The sequence below is a fragment of the Choloepus didactylus genome, chromosome 2 (genome assembly GCF_015220235.1).
Source record: "Choloepus didactylus isolate mChoDid1 chromosome 2, mChoDid1.pri, whole genome shotgun sequence".
NCBI classification, from domain to species: Eukaryota; Metazoa; Chordata; class Mammalia; order Pilosa; family Megalonychidae; genus Choloepus; species Choloepus didactylus.
Window position 1 is genome coordinate 48,068,792 of NC_051308.1, and position 16,075 is coordinate 48,084,866.

General features: G+C 36.3%; 1 protein-coding gene across 1 annotated transcript in view; it reads right to left on the reverse strand.

Annotated features, from left to right (window-relative positions):
• PPP2R5A (protein phosphatase 2 regulatory subunit B'alpha) overlaps positions 1 to 16,075 on the reverse strand; it is a 132,547-nt gene that overhangs the window by 11,285 nt on the left and 105,187 nt on the right. The window contains exons 5-8 of the mRNA XM_037824314.1: positions 12,809 to 12,939; positions 11,535 to 11,594; positions 10,505 to 10,613; positions 9,834 to 9,887 (exon numbers count right to left, since the gene is read on the reverse strand). Of these exons, the coding sequence (XP_037680242.1) occupies positions 9,834 to 9,887; positions 10,505 to 10,613; positions 11,535 to 11,594; positions 12,809 to 12,939 (354 nt within the window). The remainder of the gene's footprint in view (positions 1 to 9,833; positions 9,888 to 10,504; positions 10,614 to 11,534; positions 11,595 to 12,808; positions 12,940 to 16,075) is intronic.

The window sequence follows — 16,075 nt, forward strand, 5'->3', positions numbered from 1 at the left end:
TCACTGATTTTTAGCCTCCTCCTTCTTCTTCTTCTTTTTGGCTTAACACCCAAATGGAAGAGTGTTTTTTTCTTCATTTTTAATTTAGGGCTATTAATTTCCCTCTCAGCACTGCCTTCACTGCATCCCATAAGTTTTGACACATTGTGTTCCTGTTATCATGCATCTCAAGAATTTACTGATTGCTCTTGCAATTTTTCCTTTGACCCATTGATTGTTTAGGAGAATATTGTTTATCTTCCATATATTTGTGTATTTTCCAGTTCTCCACCTGTTATTGATTTCCAGCTTCATTCTATTATGGTCAGAGAAAGTGCTTTGTAAGATTTCAATCTTTTAAAATATATGTAAATTTTTTTTTGTAACCCAGCATGTGGTCTATCTTGGAGAATAGTCCATGCGTACTTGAGAAGAATATATATCCTGCTGTTTTGGGGTACAGTGTTCTGTATATGTCTCTTCGGTCTAGTTTATTTATCCTGTTATTCAAGTTCTCTGTTTTCTTTTTCATCTTCTGTCTGGATGTTCTATTAGAGTGGTGTATTTAAGTCTCCAACTATTATTGTACAGATGTCTATTTCTCCCTTCAGTTTTGCAAGTGTTTGCCTAATGTGCTTTGGGGCACCATGGTTAGGTGCATAAATATTTATGATTGTTGTTTCATCTAGGTGGATTGCCCCTTTTATTAATGTATAATGCTCTTCTTTGTCACAACATTTTTGCACTTACTGTCTATTTTGTCAAATGTTAGAATAGATACTGCAAGTCTTTTTTAGTTACTGTTGCTTGCAATATCTTTTTCCAACCTGTCACATTCAACTATTTTTGTCTTTGAATCTAGGGTGAGTTTCTTGTAGACAGCATATAAATGAATCATAGATTTTTATCCATTCTGCCAATCTGTGTCTTTTGATTGGGTAGTTTAATCCATTAACATTCAGTGTTATTTTTGTAAAGGCAGTACTTCAATCATTTTAACCTTTGGTTTTTTTATTTTTTAATTTTTTTAATTTTTAATTTTTTTATTTTGAAATAAATTGAATGTTATAGGAACAGTTGCAAAAACAGTACTAACCCCATACAAAGAATTCCATCATACCCTGACCCCCCTCCCCCGATAGCTCAATCCACCAACTTTAACATGCTGTCACATCGCTATTTCTTTCCCTCCCTCTTTATCATCCTTCATGTATTGCTCTGTCTTCTGAACATACACTATAATTCACTTATATACTTCCCACGAACAAGAACATTCTTTTATGCAATCCCATTAAGCGCAGCTACAAAGTACAAGAGATTCAACAATGATACAAAGCTTGCATTCTATATTTCCTTTACCTTATGTCTCAACTGTGTCCCTTTGAGCCACCTGTCCTCAATCCTCCAGTCCCATCCAAGTTCATCCTTGGCATTCAATTGTCATCTATTTAGACTTTTTTTTTTTTTTCAGTTGTGGAAACATATATACTGCCTAAATCTTCCCATTCCACCCCCTCCCTAGCCTTCCATTAGTGGGATTAATCACATTTAGAATGTTGTAATGCTCTTTCCCACCATCCATTACTAGAAATTTCCCTTCACCTCAAACAGCAACTCCACCCTCATTTCTTTTTTTTTTTTTTTCCTTTTTTTTTTTCCCAGTTGTTATGCAGGACTGGATTCACTTTTTTTTTTTTTTAATCTTCATTTTATTGAGATATATTCACATACCACGCAGTCATACAAAACAAATCGTACTTTCGATTGTTTACAGTACCATTACACAGTTGTACATTCATCACCTAAATCAATCCCTGACACCTTCATTAGCACACACACAAAAATAACAAGAATAATAATTAGAGTGAAAAAGAGCAATTGAAGTAAAAAAGAACACTGGGTACCTTTGTCTGTTTGTTTCCTTCCCCTATTTTTCTATTCATCCATCTATAAACTAGACAAAGTGGAGTGTGGTCCTTATGGCTTTCCCAATCCCATTGTCACCCCTCATAAGCTACATTTTTATACAACTGTCTTCGAGATTCATGGGTTCTGGGTTGTAGTTTGATAGTTTCAGGTATCCACCACCAGCTACCCCAATTCTTTAGAACCTAAAAAGGGTTGTCTAAAGTGTGCGTAAGAGTGCCCACCAGAGTGACCTCTCGGCTCCTTTTGGAATCTCTTTGCCACTGAAGCTTATTTCATTTCCTTTCACATCCCCCTTTTGGTCAAGAAGATGTTCTCCGTCCCACGATGCTGGGTCTACATTCCTCCCCGGGAGTCATATTCCACGTTGCCAGGGAGATTCACTCCCCTGTCCACCCTCATTTCTTAACTCCCCATTGCCCCTTCCCCCATTTCTCCTAACCCAAACTCTACATTTCATCTCTATGGTTATATTCTCTGATAATTTCTTTGTGTTTGCTGTGGCGGTTAAAATTAACCTCTTAAATCCTTATCAATCTTGTTTTTTTTTTTTTTGATACCACCTTCACTTCAACAGGACACATAAACTATGTTCCTATACTCCTCCATTCCCCCACCTTTATATAGATGTCTAAAATTACATATTTTACACTGAGTTCAAAACCACTGATTTGTCATTAGAGTTTGTGTAATTTATATCATGTAGGAAGTAAATAGTGGAGTTACAGTTCAAAAATTATTGACTTCTATTTGTATTCCATTGTGGTTGGAGAATGTGCTTTGAGTATATTCAATTTTTTTTTTTTTTAATTTCTTGAGGCTTGTTTTATGTCCCAGCTTATGGTCCCTTCTGGAGAAAGATCCGTGATCACTAGAGAAAAATGAGTGTCCTGGTGCTTTGGGATGTAAGGTACTATATATGTCTGTTAAAATTCTCTATATCTCTTTCCCCTTTCTTTGTTTCTCTGTTGGTAGTGCTCCCTTTAGAATCTGAAGTAGGGCAGGTCTTTTACTGGCGAAGTCTCTCAGCATTTGTGAAAAATTTAAGCTCTCCCTCAAATTTGAAGGAGAGTTTTGCTGGATCAGGTATTCTTGGTTGGAAGTTTTTCTCTCTCAGAATTTTAAATATGTCATGCCACTGCCTGCTCGCCTCCATGGTGGCCACTGAGTAGTCACAACTTAGTCTTATATTGTTTCCTTTGTATGTTGTCTTAGTTTGCTAATGCTGCGGAATGCAAAACACCAGAGATGGATTGGCTTTTATAAAATGGGGGTTTATTTGGCTACACAGTTACAGTCTTAAGGCCATAAAGCGTCCAAGGTAACACATCAGTAATCGGGTACCTTCACTGGAGGATGGCCAATGGCGTCCGGAAAACCTCTGTTAGCTGGGAAGGCACGTGGCTGGCATCTGCTCCAAAGTTCTGGTTTCAAAATGGCTTTCTCCCAGGACGTTCCTCTCTAGCAAGCTTGCTCCTCTTCAAAACGTCACTCACAGCTGCAGTCAGTTCCATCTTCCTGAGTCAGCATGTTTATATAGCTCCACCGATCAAGGCCCACCCCGAATGGGCGGGGCCATGCCTCCATGGGAACATCTCATCAGAATTATCTCCCGCAGCTGGGTGGGGCACATTCCAAGCAAATCCAACCAGCACCAAAAATGTCTGTCCCACAAGACTACAAAGATAATGGCATTTGGGGGACACAACACATTCAAACCAGCACATATGTGGTGAATTGCTTTTCTCTTGCTGCTTTCAGAACTTGCTCCTTCTCTTCAGTATTTGAAAGTCTGATCAGAATATGTCTCGGAGTGGGTTTATTTGGATTTATTCTATTTGGAGTTTGCTAGGCATTTATGCTTTGTGTATTTATATTGTGTAGAAGGTTGGGGAAGTTTTCCCCAACAATTTCTTTGAATACTCTTTCTAGACCTTTACCCTTCTTTTCCCCTTCTGGGACACCAATGAGTCTTAAGTTTGGACGTTTTATTTTATCTGTTGTATCCCTGAGATCCATTTAGATTTTTTCATTTTTTTTCTCCATTCTTTCTTTCGTTCTTTCATTTTCTGTTCTGTGGACTTCTAGGACACAGAGACATTGTTCAACTTCCTCTAATCTTGTATTGTGAATATCCAGAGTCTTTTTAAATTGGCCAACGGTTTCTTTTATTTCCATGAGATCTTCTATTTTTTTTATTTACTCTTGCAATGTCTTCTTTATGCTCTTCTAGGGTCTTCTTTATGTCGCTTATATCCTGGGCCATGGTCTTCTTGATGTCCTTTAAATCCTTTGCCATGTTTTCATTCCTCGATTGTAGGTCTTTGATTAATTTTGCTAAGTACTGTGTTTCTTCCGATATTTTGATTTGGGAGTTTGGAGTTGGATTCTCCATGTCGTCTGGTTTTATCACATGCAATAAGATTTTCTGTTGTTTTTGGCCTCTTGGCATTTGCTTTGCTTGATAGGGTTCTTTCAAGTTGTAAAAAAAAAAGATACCAATCTAATTTTTCAGAAACACAGTTTGTTGGCATACACTTTCTCTAACTAACCAGCAGATGGCACCTGTGAGTCACCTATACGCCTCCAGTCAGTTCTCCCCAACTCTGTCTCTGTGGTGTGTGGGGAAATGATTCTTGTGGGGTTCAGTTGGAGAACTCAGTTTGGGTGTGTTGCTGGAGCCGTCCACCCTGCATGTGGGGCATGTGTATGGGTGGCCAGGGAGGAAGGGCAGTTTTAAAATTCAAATCCCCCAGGTTCCCAGAGATTCAAGGCCGCCGCAAGAGTCAAAGGCTTCATTTCAGTTTTGTCCCAGATTTTCTGTCACTGACCCACATACCACTGGCATTGACATAGCGTCCCTGGGTTTTCCAAGCGGGCCTCCCTTCTCAGCTGTGATCTTCCAGGACCTCTGCTGAGGGAAGGCTGTGCATGTTGTCCCTCAAGCTAAGCCCCAGGCTGCCGGGCTGTGCAGGGACGCTGTCTGCCTGATGCAAAGATTAGCCTGTAATTCTTGACTGGTATAAGTTCTGAATGAAAGGCAGGCAGTAACGCTGGGCCCCACCCCTTTCCTCTTTAGAGAAGATGGATGCCTTAGGGGGAGGTCATTAGCATTTCAATGGTCTCTCTGTGCCTGTGCTATGCCCTTGTCTGGGTCACAGAACTGGGAATTCAAAATGGCCGAGGCTTTCTTCACTGAGTTGAAAAAGGAACAGAGCTAGTCCGAGGAGACTCTCCGGCTTTCCAAGGTTAGTCGTCACCCAAAGTCTCTGTCTACTTGTTGGGGATTCGCACCTCATAGTGAGCAGTTCACACTCACTAATTAAAACCACAGTTGGAGCTCAGCTGAGCTATATACGCTCGCTGGGAGAAAGCTCCTCTCTGGCACCAGGGGGCTTTGTAGCTTGGGCTGTGGGGGGAGGGGTCTCCCGATTTGGATCCACAGTTCTTACTTACAGATTTTGTGCTGTGATCTTGGGCATTCCTCCCAATTCAGGTTGATGTATGATGATTGGACGTTCATGTCTGTCCTCCTGCAGTTATTCTGGATTATTTACTAGTTGTTTCTGGGTTTTTTTTAGTTGTTCCAGGGGGACTACTTAGCTTCCACTCCTCTCTGTCGCCATCTTAGATCTCAACCTTTGGTTTTTATATGTCTGTGCTGGTTTGTGTATTTATGTCCCCCAGAAAAAGCCATATTCTTTAATGCATTCTTATGGAGGCAGACATATTAGTGTGGATTGGGTTGGAACCTATTGGTTCAGTGTCCATGTAGATGTGACCCACCCAGCTCTAGGTGATAACTCTGGATAACTTCCATGGAGGCGTGGCCTGACCTATTCAGCATGGGCCTTGTTTAGTTTACTGGAGCCCTATATAAGCTCAGACAGAAGGAGCTCATAGCTAGCTGTAGCTGAGACAGACATTTTGAAAACAGCCATTTGAAGGTGATGTAGATATTTTGGAGAACGCCATTTTGAAATGCAACCTGGGAGCAAGCAGATGCCAGCCACGTGCCTTCCCAGCAAACAGAGGTTTTCCGGATGCCAGTGGCCTTTCTCCAGTGAAGATACCCTTTGTTGATAGACACTTTATGGCCTTAAGACTGTAACTGTGTACCCTTCGATCTAGCAATTGCACTTCTTGATATATACCCGGAAGATCTGAAAGCCATGACATGAACAGATATCTGCACGCCAATGTTTATAGCAGCATTATTCACAATTGCCAACAGATGGAAACAACCCAAATATCCTTCAACAGATGAGTGGATAAATAAAATGTGGTATATACACATGATGGAATACTATGCAGCAGTAAGAAGGAACAATGTGAAACATATGACGACATGGATGAACCTCGAAGACATAATGCTGAGTGAAATAAGCCAGGCACAAAAAGAGAAATATTATATGCTATCACTAACGTGAACATTGAAAAATGTAAAACAAATGATTTATAATATAGAATGTATGGGAACTAGTGACAGCAATTAATGAAGGGAGAAAGATAACCCAATAAGAACAGATAAGCTATTGTGGGTAAATTTAATGTTCTGGGAATGCCCAGGTATGACTGTGGTTTGTTAATTTCTGGTGGGTATGGTAGGAAAAAGTTCACAGAAATGTTGCTATATTAGGTTATATTCTTGGGGTAGAGTAGGAACATGTTGGAAATAAAGTAGTTAGGTTAGTTGTCTTTTTCTTACTCCCTTGCTATGGTTTGTTTGAAATGTTTTTTAATTGTATTTTTTAAAAAAATTTTTTGATATAGTTAATAGTTAATTAAAAAAAGAGTGTTAATTAAAAAAAAAAGATGTTAACTGTATAACCAAATAAACCCCCTTTATAAAAGCCAGTCCATTTCTGGTGTTTTGCATTCCAGCAGCATTAGCAAACTAGAACAATATCCTATCTTATTTTTTGTCTCTCTTTTTACCATTTTAGTTACCCTTACTGATGATAATCTTCATTTCTACACTCTACTCCAAGCCTCTGTCTCCTGCCTTTTCCTTTCAGCCTGCAGAAACTCTCTTTAGTATTTCCTGTAGGGCAGATCTCTTGTTCAAGAGCTCTCAGAGTTTCTGTTTATTTGTGAACATTTTAAACTCGCCCTTATTTTTGAAGGACAGTTTTGCGGGATAAAGAATTCTTGGCTGTCAGTTTTTCTCTTTCAGTACGTTAAATATATCACACCACTGCCTTTTTGCCTTCATGGTTTCTGATGAGAAATCAGCACTTAGTCTTATTACAGTCTCTTGTGTGTGACAAATTGCTTTTCTCTTGCTGCTTTCAGGATTCTTTATTTTTGGCATTTGACATTCTGATTAGTAAGTGTCTCAAAGTAGGTCTAGTCTATTAGGATTTTTTCTATTTGGAGTACTTTGTGTTTCTTGGATGTGTATATTTGTTTTTCATAAGGGTGGGAAATTTGGGGCCATTATTTCCTCAGATATTCTTTTTGCCCCCTTTCCCTTCTCTTCTCCTTTTGGGACACCCATGACACATATGCTTGTGTGCTTCAAGCTGTCATTCAAGACCCTGCTCTATTTTTTCCATTATTTTTTCTAGATGTTCTTCTGTCTATAAGATATTGATTGTCCTGTCTTCTTCACTGATTCTTTCTTCTGCCTGTTCAAATCTGCTGTTGTATGCCTCTAGTGTACTTTAATCTCTCTTTTGCCTTACATTCCCATAATTTCTGTTATGTTTCTTTTCATACTTTCAAATTCTTCTTTATGCTCACCCGGTGTCTTCTTAATGTCTTTATCTCTTTAGTCATATTTTCTTCATCTCCTTGAACTGATTTAGGAGATCTGTTTGAACATCTTTGATTAGTTGTTCCAAATTAATTGTTCCCTGAAGTTTTAATTTGTTCCTTTGACTGGGCTGTATCTTCCTGTTTCTTAGTATGGCTTGTTATTTTTTTTGCTGATGTCTAGGCATCTGATTATCTTTATCAGTTTACTCTGAAGATCAGTTTCTCTCTCTTGCCAAGGGTTTCCTTGTTGATTGGCTTTGTGTTAAGGTTCTTCTTTGACACTTGGTTGAGCTTATGCTAGGACTGTTAGAACTGCCCATGGTTAACTGAGCAGAGTTTTTCAGCTCTTCTTAATCTGATTCTTGTCCTTTATATGCGTTACAGTTTTTAAGATTGCAATTTTTGTGAAATTCTTTCACTGCCAGAAGAAAGTTTCCTTTTATTTGTTCCTTCTCTAGGAATATTTATCTGTTCTGTTTGGTTTTGTTTTGCCTCTACAGATTTTTACACTCCTTTCGTTGTCTCTAGTTGCTTTTGCCTGGAGAGCAAGTTCTGGGCAGAGGGTTACCCTAGAGAGGAATTTCCCAAGCCAACACAGGGCCAGGAACCCATGCAAAGGGTGCAGACCAATGCCAAAAGCCTTTTTTACAGCTCCCTGAAGCTGCGCTTTCAGCAAATGGCACTCTTCTGTAAGCTGTTCCCTGCAACCCTAAGGAGATACTGTGTCTTTAACCTCCACTGGCTCCACCCCTATTGGGGCACAGTTGAAACAATGACCACTAAGGGCTAAAACAATAGCTGAGAGCCAGGACCCAGCAATACAAATTCACTGATCAAAAGTTGTGATCAGTACTCAGACGTGAGTCTGTTCCCCCCCACCCTGTTCTTGGGGAAGAAGGCTTTCATATCCTCCTCCATCTACAGCCACCAGCCAGGGACCTGTTCCTGAGGCAGCCCACCTTGAGAGTGGGAGATGGGCACTGGCAGCCGCTGTTGAGCAAAGTTCTTTACTGCAGTTTCTCAGCTGCTTTGTCTCGCTCTTCCTTGGATGCTGTACAGTACTCACCTGGCCTCTGGAGCCCCAGAACAGTTGTTTCAGACAGTTTCTGCCTGTCCACTAGCTGTTTTTAGAGAAGTGAGTCCTGGAGTTCCCTGCTGCACCCACATTCCCTGAAGTCCCTGATTTGTCTTTAAAAACTGTTTTTAGCTGTTTCTAGAAAGGACTACAAGTCTAAAATTTCCAAAAATCTTAAAACTCCCTAGTAGAAAAATATCTTCTGTTCCTTTACACAAAGTTCAAGTCCAAGGAAGAATATTAAGTACATATTTTTTTTAAGCACCCCTAGGGCTGGCCCCAAAAGGTTCATTTTATATTTATATCTATATATTCTTATAATCTATGTTCTTTAAACACTTTGCTATTTTTTTCAAGAACTATTATACCTTAAATTTTTAGATTTAAAATGTCAAGAAAGCATTCTCTCAAAATACTTATTTCACCAAGATTAAAAGTTTGTTTCCTGTACTTTTATATTTTTCTACCTATTTCCCCTACCTCATCTTTTGTTGTTATTGAATCTTCAATTTTCGGGACAACTAATTATCCTTTCACTCTCTCCTGAAACTTCATTTTATAGGCAAATAGCAAGCATTAGAATTCAAAGACTGACTTGCTATACTGATTCATAAAATAAACAACCCTTAATCCAAGATTAATAAATTAATCACCAAAGGCAAGGAAATGTTTTTAACCCAACCCCTATCACATGGTTTATTGTAATAGGAGGGAAAATCATTTCTAAAAACAAAATCCTCAAAAGATCCCTTAAAGTATGTTTTAATTCTAAAAGGGGAATAAGAATTAAAGAGTATCGGTAAAGCTAATAAATATATGAAATTTAACATGGTGTCGTTTTGATCCTATCATCACACATCTCAACTACTATTAATATTAATCTATATTTAAATTATTCAAGATACATAAATCATGAGAACTCCCTTCAATTAGTTCTTTGAATGCAGATTACTTTCACATTCCTTCTAAATGGTTTTAGTCAAAGATTCAATACCACTACTTTTGATAACTCTGTATGGTTAAAAAGAAAGTTACAATGAAATACTTATAACACAAACCAAAAAACATAAAAATGTTTAAATATAACACTTACTGGTTCTGTTAGTGTCGTATCTTTCTCCAGGAACTGTACAACACAGTAAGCTAGCTGAAATGTAAGGAACAGTTCATAAACTTTACTGAGTGAAATCACATTCAGTGATGAAGGATTTTTAAATATTTAAGAAAAATGACTACCTCATTTTGACAAATTTTACTCTAGTTTATCTCAGTATGTAAAAATGAATACACAATTAGGTAACTTTTTAACTTTGAAAGTTAAAAGAAGTTCAAAAAATATTTTTTAGTAAAAATTTCTGAATATAAAGTTAACTGAAATAAGATGAGCTGATATTTAGAAAATAGTATCTTATTAGCATAGGCATACATGTAGAAATTTGCTCATAAACTAAAATGTTAACAGAAGAGACAAAAATCATTCTCTGGAAGGAACATTCTAAAGATACGTAGAATTTATTCAAAGTCACATAGTTAATCAAGTCAGGGCCTGGACTAGAAAGTAAGGGAACTTGGTATTATCCTTTCTTTACATCAATTTTATTTAATAACACTAAATATTATAGTACTTTTAAATTATGGTATATGTTTCAGGCAAATTGCTTAATTATACTTAAAATTGTTACCTCAAAATTTCCCAATTTCTTTACCTTATATATTAGTCTTTGAAACAAGATTCATTTCATTTGAAACTTTTCTGAAACTTACCTGAGCATGAAACAAAGCTAATCCTTTTGCAGTATGCATAGGAATAAGAACCTTCATTAGAAACTGTTTATGTTCTGCTTTCAGTGGTAACGCAAAGCCATTGATAATACTGGAGGGGAAAAAGAAAAGGCAGGGGAAGTTATTTTATCTATGAGTAGATAAGGAACGGTGCTCTGCTGATGTTTCTGACTTACTCATCTGTGAGTAAATTACTTTAGAAAGATTATTACTATGAAGTCTGTCCTCTAAGTCACTCAATGATCCCAAAAGAAAATTAGGTCTATCAATGAATACCCTGGTAAGTAATTTCTATCTTCGTTAACTATAAAGCCTGCCTCTATATTTATATATCATTGCCTTTATTTTTCCTTCTGAAAGCCACAGGATTTTCAATATCACTATCTTACTTATCTTGTTAGAGTTTTCAATATTTTCTGAAGTGGATAGTATCTCTTATTTGTCAGAAGAGCTGAAATAAAAAAGTAGTTCTCTTTTTAACTATTCTCTAAATATTAATAGAAGAGACTAAAATTATTGTCTAAGGAGAACCAAGGGATCTAAAATTTTCTGAGGTTAATAATGCTATGAATAAGGAAGACAAAATGTTCATGTACATGAAAAACTAAAACCAAAGACTAAATTCTTTGAAAAGAACAGATGGTTTAGGAATGATCTACCAACATCTGAACAAGAATTCTTACAAAACATCATCAAAAATTCACTATACCTTACTTCATCGTTTCTTCCCCATTAGATCCTATTATTTTTGTGGCAGTCTGACAGTTTGATAAGATCAGGCATAAAACATGCCACAGCTTCAAATCAGGAAACTTTTTCTGAACCAGTTGTCTTGAGTGGCAGTACTTTAATACGCTGACCCCCTAAAAAGCTATATGAATTTAGTGGAGAAATTGTATCTTACACTCCATATTAAAACCCTAAAATATGAAATAATTTTTCCAACCACAGCTCAGATTTTACTACATACATTTCCCACTTTTTATTAAAAAGAACAAAAAAATTGACCTACCTTCCTAGAATTTCAAGGAGTTCAGCAACACCATTGAAATGTTCTGTCTCATATATAAACCTGAATTTAAAATAAAGATAGATGCAATAGAAATCAAACATCAGAAAACTAAACTAAGAGAAAGGCAGGATGGTGAAGAAATCAATCCAAAGGGCAACTGTAAGAAACACAAAAGCATGGCTTTAGGTTTTCTTTGTAAGCTGTTTTGCCCCAAGTAGGTTACTTCATAGCAATCAAAAAAAAGGTCTACTTCCTGCTTAACCACGTTATTGCCAAAATTTGCTGTATATTAAGGTAACAATGTCATTTACCTGGAATAGTCTATTTAATTTTTAAGAAAGATGAGTTTTCTCCAAGAAATACTTTTCAAAATAGGAAACCTCTAGTCTTATAGGAAAATCCAAGAGAAAAAAGGATCCATAATCAGAATTTCTATAAACCTCAAACTACATAGGCTCCCTAGCTTCCAAGTTTTGGGTGATCTTTAAGTCAGAGGGTCATAAACTCAAGTATCTACGGGACAAGGCAGGTATCATAAATGACTGAAGTGAACTAAGACGGTGATGACAGAGAATTGAAGAAACATGCTCTCTCTAAACAAGGCATTATTACTCATCTCTAATTGTTATAATGCAGGAAATGCCAGCTGAAGTTTGCCAGATCTTCAATTAAAACAAACAAAAACAAAACAAACCTGAAATGTGAGTGTTAATGTGAAATCTCCTGATGAGAAACCACTACTTAGAAGATTAACATTTATTACATAGTCAAATGCCAAGCCTCATAAGTTTTTTAGCTTTGTCAAAAGCTATTAAGTTATACACAATTTAAAAAGGGAAACTATTTTTAAAGCTATAGATAATAAAATTTAATTCCATACTGCATATATTCTTGTAGGAAGGAATTTTTCTGATTTAAAAGTCTAAAAATATAACACTATAAACAGAAATTATGTTTCTAGACAATTCAAATTTTTAAAACAAAAAGCTTAAACAAGTAATAGATAAATTCTCCTTCTTGCAATAAATCTTAAACTTAATAGTTTCTATCAGAAACTATCATTACGAGTATCCACTGAGATGAGTAGTAGGTTACAAGTGTCTAAAAATTAGATACAATCAGTTGATGTTCACAAAATCGGCAAAAAATGACTTAAGTACTATCAGTTAAATTTGCAGATAATCATACATTAAAAATTAATCTAAAAGGAACTTGAATAAAAGTAAGTCATGGAGGAAAGAAAAAAGGAAAAATGCTACAAATTACCTATTTACCTGAGAAAAATGTTGTTAATTTGTTTTCTGATGAATGCCCTTAATCCGAGAAATTTCCCATAAATTCGATGCAGAACAGTCTTCAGGAAGTCACGTTCTCTGGGATCTTCACTATCAAAAAGCTCCAGGAGCTTTAAAAAAAATCTGAGAAATTACTTTTAAAAAATAATTGAGCTAATATGTCACTTTATTCTAATTTTGACTTTAAGATTACCCATAAATGCTTAAAAAATAAACATTCTGCCTTATTAGATTGATATTGTTCTTGCTAAATAACAAAGCTAAAGAAAAGCTTAGGGACTATTTCTTTTCACTTATTTCATTTAAAAGGATGACATACAATAAATAAAAGAAACACTTCAAAAAGTAGAATTTTTTTGGCTTGCCACTCATTTCTAAATTCTTTCTGACTCTTGATTACTACACATGACTTAAAATTTTTGTTTAGAGAGATTTAGTGTTTTGTGATAGTATGTCAAAACTATATATGGACTGCAAGTCATTAAACAAATGGTTTAAAAAATATACACATGCAAATGTATATTTCTAGCGTACTGGAAAGACTTATACAAATCAGTGCTTCTTTTTTGTGATTTGCACTAAAAAATTCAAGAGGGTCACCATGCCAACAGCCCAAAATTTAATATACAGTTATTAGGATAAAATGCTGGCAGACAGATGCAATAGAGTAGAAATTATACATGAAATGACACTGAAATAAAAGATGAGACCATAGATTTTTATTTAAAGTTCTTTTCACAAATAATTGAAAAATTTTAAAAACATTCAAATGGGCCAAATCAACAGTCTTCTACACCTCCATATAATCTTCAGCAAAGAGACTTTTGAAAAATTTAAAGTCAAAGCTCAGATTTTCATTTTAAATTAATAAACTAGAATTTCCTGTCAAAAACACTATTTTAAATGAAAACATGAGATTTTCTTAGGAAAAAAAATTTAAATAATCTTTTTATAGAATATAACTATGATGTCATCAAGGAATTTTCTGTATTTTGATACTGAAAATTACAATAAATATGGCAAGCTTTGAATATTATCAGAACTTTATTCTGTCCTGAATTATATATAATTATGTACATCTCCATCTCTCTTACTAGAGTGGATATTTTTTTGAGGATAGTCATGACTTAAGTCATTTTTATATGCCTAAACAAGTGTCTTGCTTATAGTTTGCATTCTTTATTTGCTACATTGTAAAGGTATGAGGCTCCAGTAAAAATTCTCCATGGGGTGTGAGAATTTATGTTCATATACCTAATACATTTATTTCAAATTTACTCTAATTAAAAATGGGTAACCTACAAGATACTCAAATTCAAATTTCTGATACTGAGTTTCTTTGGAAGATATGCTTTTTTTTTTTAAATTCATTTTTATTGAGATATATTCACATACCATGAAGTCATACAAAACAAAGCATATATTCAATTATTTGCAGTACCATTATATAGTTGTGCATTCATCACCAAAATTAATTTTTGACATTTTCATTACCACACACACAAAAACAATAAGAATAAAAACCAAAGTGAAAAAGAACAACCAAAGTAAAAAAGAACACTGGGTGCCTTCCTCCCCCCCCCCATTTTTCTACTCCTCCATCCATAAACTGGTCAAAGGGGAGTGTAGTCCATATGGCTTTCCCAATCACACTGTCACCTCTCATAAGCTACATTTTTATACAACCGTCTTCAACATTCATGGGTTCTGGGTTGTAGTTTGATAGTTTCAGGTATTTACTGCTAGCTATTCCAATTCATTAGAACCTGAAAAGGGGTGTCTATATTGTGCATAAGAGTGCCCCCCAGAGTGACCTCTCGGCTCCTTTTGGAATCTCTGTGTCACTGAAGCTTATTTCATTTCCTTTCACATCCCCCTTTCGGTCAAGAAGATGTTCTCCAACCCACGATGCCGGGTCTAGATTCTTCCCTGGGAGTCATATTCCACTTTGCCAGGGAGATTCACTCCCCTGGGTGTCAGATCCCATGTAGGGGGGAGGGCAGTGATTTCACCTGCCAAGTTGGCTTAGCTAGAGAGAGAGGGCCACATCTGAGCAACAAAGAGGGATTCGGGAGGAGTCTCTTAGACACAATTTTAGGCAGGCCTAGCCTCTCCTTTGCAGCAACAGTCTTGCCAAGGGCAAGTCCCGTGGTAGAGGGCTCAGCCCATTAAATCACCAGTCCCCTATGTCTGTGAGCACATCAGCAACCATCAAGGTGGGGAAGCCCAACACCCCTGCATTCTCCACTAGCTCCTCAAGGGGGCACTGCATATTCTTTTCATTTTTTTTAAATTAACTTTTTAATTAAGTATATCAAAAAAAATTTTTTTAAAAGATACACAATAAAAAAACATTTCAAAACAAACCATAACAAGGGAGTAAGAAAAAGACAATTAACCTAAAATAACTACTTCACTTCCAACATATTCGTACTCTACCCCAAGAAAATAACCTAATATAGCAGCATTTCTGTGAACTTGTTCCTACCATACCCATCAGAAATTAACAGACCATAGTCATTCCTGGGCATTCCCAGAAAGTTAAATTTACCCACAATAGCTTATCTGTTCTTATTGGGTTATCTTTCTCCCTTCATTAATTGCTCTCTATCGCTAGTTCCCCTACATTCTACGTTATAAACCATTTATTTTAGGAGTGTGTTGTTTAACTCCAGGTGTTTGTGAATTTTCTAAGTCTCTGATGGTTGCTGACTTCTAACTGTATTCCACTGTGGTCAGAGAATGTGCTCTGAAGAATTTCAATTTTTTTCTAAATTTATTGAGGCTTGTTTTATGTCCCAGCATATGGTTTATTCTGGAGAAAGTTCTGTGATCACTAGAGAAGAATGTGTATCCTGGTGATTTGGGATGTCATGTCCTATATATGTCTATTAAATCAAATTCATTTATCTGATTGTTTAGGTTTTCAGTTTCCTTATTGGTCTCCTGTCTGGTTGATCTATCTATAGGAGAGAGTGATGTGTTGAAGTCTCCCACAATTATTGTGGAAACATCAATTGCTTCCTTTAGTTTTGCCAGTGTTTGTCTCATGTATTTTGTGGCACCATGATTGGGTGCATAAACATTTATGATTGTTGAATTGCCCCTTTTATTAGTATGTAGTGGCCTTCTTTGTCTCTCATAACATCCTTGCATTTAAAGTCTATTTTATTTGAGATTAATATTGCTACTCCTGCTTTCTTTTGGCTGCAGCTTGCATGAAATATTTTTTCCATCCTTTCACTT